This window comes from Onychostoma macrolepis, chromosome 01 (assembly GCF_012432095.1).
Source record: "Onychostoma macrolepis isolate SWU-2019 chromosome 01, ASM1243209v1, whole genome shotgun sequence".
Lineage (NCBI taxonomy): Eukaryota > Metazoa > Chordata > Actinopteri > Cypriniformes > Cyprinidae > Onychostoma > Onychostoma macrolepis.
In genome coordinates, this window is record NC_081155.1 from 33,057,113 (window position 1) to 33,063,428 (window position 6,316).

Here is a 6,316-nt window from a genome sequence, read left to right on the forward strand (position 1 = left end):
TCTTTTTTCTATTCTATCTACTTGTTTCTTATAAAAAAAATAAATTAATTAAAAAAGACAAACAACAACAACAAAAAAACACTAGGTTTCTTTTTTTCTATATTCTATCTACTCGTTTTCTTTATTAAAAAAAAAAAAAAAATGTATGTGTACTGCGTTACCAAGACAATAGCACTTGCGTGTTGTTGCTCTTTTGTTGGTTTTGATTGCTTCTAATGTCCTCATTTGTAAGTCGCTTTGGATAAAAGCGTCTGCTAAATTACTAAATGTAAATGCATGCTTTACAATTTTGTCTCACTATCTTGGTACCTTAAGCCTTATGTTTCTGTTCAAGTTTGCTAATTCACAAGCCAAGTGAGAGTCATACTCGCGAAGGTGATGTTAATTATTAAACCAAACAAAATCAAAACTTTCAAAAACACATAGCAATGCGATTTTTTTATTGAGTGACAGGCAGCGGGTCAATCGGTGGCATTATTAATAGATTTACTATCCGGCGTCTTCTCGTCGTATCCGCGACCTGCTTCCCTCGGGGTTTATAACGCAGAGAAAAGGCGAAAAAACATACTGCTCTGTCCAGTTTTCTCTCAGAACAAGTACCGGAGAAACTTTTGCAATTCTCCATGCAGAAAATCAAAATACTGCCCTAAACTCAGCGCGATCCTCTCAGTATGGCGGATAAACAAAGCAGTTTCCCAGAACTCAATATGGCGTGACGTCAGTTTATGGAAAAAAAAATAATAATAATTTTTTTTTGTTTTTTTTCAGTCAATATTAAATTAATGAAAGAACTATGAGTTTCTCTTTGTAGTGTATTTTTTTAGGTTTGATAACTTAAGTAAACTCGAATAAGTAAAGTAAACTTGAAAGTAACTTGATAGTAAAGTAATTAATCTGGTTACTTTTAAAATGCAGTAATCAGTAATGTAATCAAATTACAATTTTAAAGAAGTAATTAGTAAATTGTAGTTGATTACTTTTTTTGAGTAACTTAACCAACACTGGATTTGTATGAAAAGCAAAAGACGATTGTACAGTTGAAAAATTTTAGAAATAAGCATTTTGAATTTTTTTCTTGTTTTTTCTTCCTTAATTCCATAAATATATAGATAAGATATGGTACTGCATAATGAAAAATATTAAAGGAAATTAAAAAAAAAAAATAATAATAATAATAGAAAAGAGAAATTAAAAAAAAAAAAGAGATAGAGTGAAATGGGGGGAAATTCCAGATTAAAAGCTAAAAATTGTTTATTGACAACAGGTAACTTATCTTGAATTATGTTGAATACACAAAATGCAGTATAAAAAGATTATTAAATAGTCATTTGTATCAAAAAGCTAAATTGATTGTTCTTGTTTCCACAGTCATGAAGTAATTTGACAAGTCTGTAAAGAAATACATTACAAAAAAATTATAATACATTATTTTCGGACAGTTTAATCGTGTGAAATATGACATGATATGTACAAGCGGAACTCCTGACTAATGTCTATGATACACGGAACAAAAATACCGTCGAACTGTCTCAGCGGTCCGTGCCTTAAATCTTCCCCCAGTAGTCACACGCGTGGCAGACATTCACTTATATCAGCGAATATGGTAAATCTTGGTTAAAAACTTTAATTAATTTAGAATTACTTCTGAATGGCGTGTTTAATCATTCGTATTCTTACTTCAGCCGAAGGCAGCCAAAGGGAAGGGACAGGTGGAGAAGAAGGCTATTCACCCATACAGCAGGAAAGCCGCATATTTAGCGAGTGCTGCCATCAAACAACAGAGGAAAGAAAAGTAAAATTCGTTTCTGCTTCACTTTTACATTTATTAATGTCCTTTAAAGGGAAATAAATAAGGTTTTGTATCGCCACAGTTACGTTGTTATGCTATTACACCTGTAAGCGTATTTGTAAAATCACTTCTAGGTTAAAAGGTGAAAAGGCCCAGCGTCTAAATTTGATTGGTGAGTAGTTTATTTTTATTTTCTGCCTTTGTGCAAACAAGGAATTCGAAAGGTTGTTTGTTGACTGGTTTGTGAAATGACATTGAAAATTTGGTTGTGTACCTTGATCAGCTAACAGTGTTTTGCTAACGTTACCATTAAGTTATCGCAACGTTATTTGGATGTTTTTTTAAGTTTTAAAAACGTTTTTCTTGGTTTTTGGAACATTACAGAAAACATTAAGTGAATGTTCAGTTTTATTGTTTTGCAAACACTATGGAAATGTTACTTATGAATGTTCTGTTGTCCTCTGAATCATCTGAAACTAGTTAGTAACGTTTACAAAACGTTTGACGAACATCCAGCTGAAACATTTCAGAATAATGCTCCATAAACAATGTATAAATAACGTTTTTGTGCTTAGGTTTTAAGAACCTTATTAAAGACCGGTTAACTTTGAACAAACGTTCTATGAGCTTTACTAGTGGAATGTTTGTTCACAACTTTGAGAGAACATTACCACAATGTTAGCCAAAGTTCTGGGAATGTTCCCTGTTAGCTGCTTACTTGTCTTCACTCACTTTCTGCAGGTGAAAAACTTTTGTGGTTCCAAAGCCAGCTGGACCCTGACAAATCAGAATTCACTAAACATGATGCTTGTGAAATAATTGAGAGGTATGACAAGCCCCAAGAAAACATGTCGTTATGACTTGTAAACTTCTGCATACATAGCACTGTCTTAGGTTTAGAAATGTTGAAAAGTTGTATATTGAAAATAATAAAAATGGGAATCTTGGCTCATATCCTCTTTTGCAGGTACCTTCACCGGTTTAACGGCGAGCTGGAGCAAATTGAGTTGGCGAACAGTATCAAAGGACGACAGGGTCGTCAGCATGGCTCTAGAGAGGCTGTCATCAAACAAACAATAGAGCGAGAGAGAGCTCAGTATGAAAGCATCGGCTTTGGTATGTTTCCTACATTCACATTAACTTGTGTAGGTCTCTTTTATCTTTATTTGTTTTCCGCCATATAAGAGGTTTATGTGAACAGTGTTAAGAATGATTGAATAAAATGTTTCCAGCAATAATTAGATAGTATTTCTGAAAATGTAAACTTTCATAAATTAAATGCTTCAAGAAACCTGCCTGCAAAGCTACCTGAAAAACTATGCGTAGGGCAAAAGCTGCTTTAAACGGAAAGGATAGTCACACCAAATGTTGATTTAATTTAGTTAATTGATAAATAAAATCTATTTATGACATTATTTTGCTAGCATCCTCATTTACAGCATTTTTACACAAGTGCCTAAAACTTTTAACATTACTGTAGCTTTGCAGGTAGGTCTCTTGAAGCATCTTGGAGACATTGCCACAGTTCTTCTGGATTTAGTCTGTCTCTGTTTGTTCTGTTTCTTCATGTCATTCCAGACAGACTGGATGATGATGAGATAAGATCTCTGTGGAGCACTGGCTGTTGTGCAAACAAAAATCTCACTGGATTATTACAATTAATGGCAAAATGAATGTTTGGAAATGTAAACTTATATTTCCTACTGACACACAGCAAAAGATAGAAAGAACAAAATAATATAAATAGAAAGGCTAATTATGCTTCTCCTTTGTTACATGTTCTAGATGGTTTTATTTTGTCTTTCTTTTTTCACTTTACAGAAATCCCTGATATCATCAATTGTAAGCATCTGAAAATATTTAGGTAATTACTACATAAAAGCATGTTAACACTTTTTATAGCAAGTCATCAGATTCAAAGAATTTCTGGCACAGAACTATGTAAAGTCCAACCCAAATCCTAACATAATGCCAAATTTTTCTAATCTTGAGCCACATTTGTTTAACAGAGAGTGGACCGGTGACCTCAAGAAACTCCCCAACATTAAAATGAGAAAGGTTTCAGCCAAAGGCTCTGACAGCGCACCGTCTGCAGTTTCACAAGATAAACACATGGGAGAGGAGAATAAGGAAGACTCGTCTCTGAATTCTGACACAGACCTATAGCACTGTGAAATCCTGCAGCTCTACTACAGTAAAGTTTACTGTAGAGGAAAAGGACCAGAGTGAATTGGCCGCTTGCAAAAATGTGTTGTTGTAAGGAAGGAGGTTACTTAGTCACTCAGGTAACACAGTATTATTAATCCATAAATAAAAAGAGACTTTGAAACCGTTTGATACATTCACTGGTTTATTGCACTGACTGATTTTTGCATGTTTCTTTGATAATGTGCATTTGAATTGTGAACACTGATGTTGATCACCAAATCTCACATGATCCTGACATGGCTCTATGGGCATTTTTTTTTAAATTATTTTCACATATCAAGATATTTGAAGTCACTGCAGAAAATCAGAATACAAAAATGTAAAATTTGCTGAATTCTTTCTGATCACCACTCAGCAAAACCTCATCAACTTGCAAATTAACAAATCTCTGTCTTAGAAATAAATAAACACTATTCTCCATAAACCCTTCAAAACATACATCTTTAAAAGCTGCATAAGTTGTTTTTTTTGTTTTTTAAAAAGAAGAAAAAAAATCCAGTCCTTCATGCCATAAAGCATGGAGGAAAACAAATCCTGGTTACCATAGTTATCTATTCATTTCTTATAGATTTATCTATTTTAAATGGATAAATATGCCGAAAGGTTATTTTTTATTTATTTTTTTTATTATTTTTTTTTAAACAAGTCAAATAAAGCAAGAATGGGCAACACCTTTTTACATTGTCCTTGTTACATGTACTTACTTTAGTAATAACTGTAAATTACTGATAATTAATTAACTTAAAAATATATAAATAAGAACACCTTAAAATAAAGTGTAACCCAAGAATGTTTGTCTCATATCATCGTCACATATATACACATATATACAGTAGTCAACATCTGAAGTGGATCAAAAAAGTTCATCAGTGTGTGTATATATATATATATATATATATATATATATTGTGTATATATATAATTTGAATATATATTTCTCACATACACACATCACAGCCACCATATCTATCTGAAATCTCATAACCCATAGAAATAAAAAGGTGAAATTATGATAACCAGGATATGGATGTATGGTGTTTTCCTGTATGGTGCCAACTGTAAACAAACTATAAAACTTTTTACAGATCACTGAAAACAAAGTAATTGTGTTAACATGATTAAAGAATACAAGCTATTTACCAACGCTTGTCTGCTCTCTAGTTTGTAACACTTGTATCTTTGGTTTCTTGAAGACTTTCAATGTAATTCATTCTATTCATTTGTAAGGTGACTCTCCTCATCTTTACCTGATCCAAGAGTTTAAGAGATTGAGGAAAAGACAGCTGAGGTGAAAGCCAAAGCTATAGAGGATTGGCTTCCTTGACTTGAATAATCACTGCTGTAACTGCCATGTTCACCTCTGCTCCCCTGTGTCACATTCAGATGTCACTGAGTTCTTGCTCATCTACGGAATAGGAGAGAACAGCTAAACCACTTCAGAACAGGTTATAAGAATTTTTACCTTATTTTGCTTAGATCTAACCAGTAATAAACATACAGTATATACGCTATAGAACAAGGCTGCCAATCAATTAAGGCAAGACACCCCAGGTGAATAGGATAACACATTTAAAGGATTAGTTCTTCCCAAAATACAAATTTGATGAAAATCTACTCATTATCAGGCCATCTGAGATGTAGATGAGTGTTTTTTCATCAAAACAGGTTTGGAGAAAATTAGCAGCTTTTATCAACTGTTTGGACTCTTCATTCTGATGGCAAGAGATGTGATGCTAAATTTCTCTAAATCTCTTCCGATAAAGAAACCAATGAATATTTATCTTGAATAGCCCGAGAGTGACAACATTTTCAACAAAGAGATATCACCAAACTTCCCGTTGATTGTTTACATTGAAAATTTGAAACGTTTTTGTAATGTTATATTTAAAAATACAAATGTAACTAAATATGCATTCATTTACAGAATAGAAATCTAAACATTAGATCAAGCCAGGTTCAGAATTCTTGTTTCATTTTGTTGACATATTAGTCAAAGATTTTTACAGGGGGGATTTTGAATATCTCTTTTTATCACTCCATAAATCAGAAAATACTGTCAATATAGTATGATACATGAATAAATGAACAATGATACATGAACAAACCCCTCATTAAACCCTTCAGAATATATATAGAAATAAAATCGTAAGGTTTGGTGTATAAAAAAACTCTTTTTGAGAAAAGGCCTTTAATTGAAACACTGGATGTATTCTTTACACTACTCTGAAACATTATGGAAAGCCAAAAACAGCCCAAAATCTCAACATTGACCAGTTCTTGAAAAAATGTTTTTGCCCGTAGTGTCTTGCCTTTTTAATC

General features: G+C 32.8%; 1 protein-coding gene across 1 annotated transcript; it reads left to right on the forward strand.

The window, feature by feature from the left end:
* The first annotated feature begins 1,497 nt into the window (after positions 1–1,497).
* On the forward strand, positions 1,498–4,134 carry tma16 (translation machinery associated 16 homolog). Its single transcript, XM_058776113.1, has 7 exons — positions 1,498–1,603; positions 1,683–1,792; positions 1,924–1,961; positions 2,531–2,615; positions 2,757–2,905; positions 3,611–3,653; positions 3,799–4,134. The coding sequence occupies exons 1-7, from the start codon at positions 1,601–1,603 to the stop codon at positions 3,953–3,955; spliced, it is 585 nt and encodes a 194-aa protein (XP_058632096.1). The 5' UTR covers positions 1,498–1,600; the 3' UTR covers positions 3,956–4,134.
* The last annotated feature ends 2,182 nt before the right edge of the window (positions 4,135–6,316 follow it).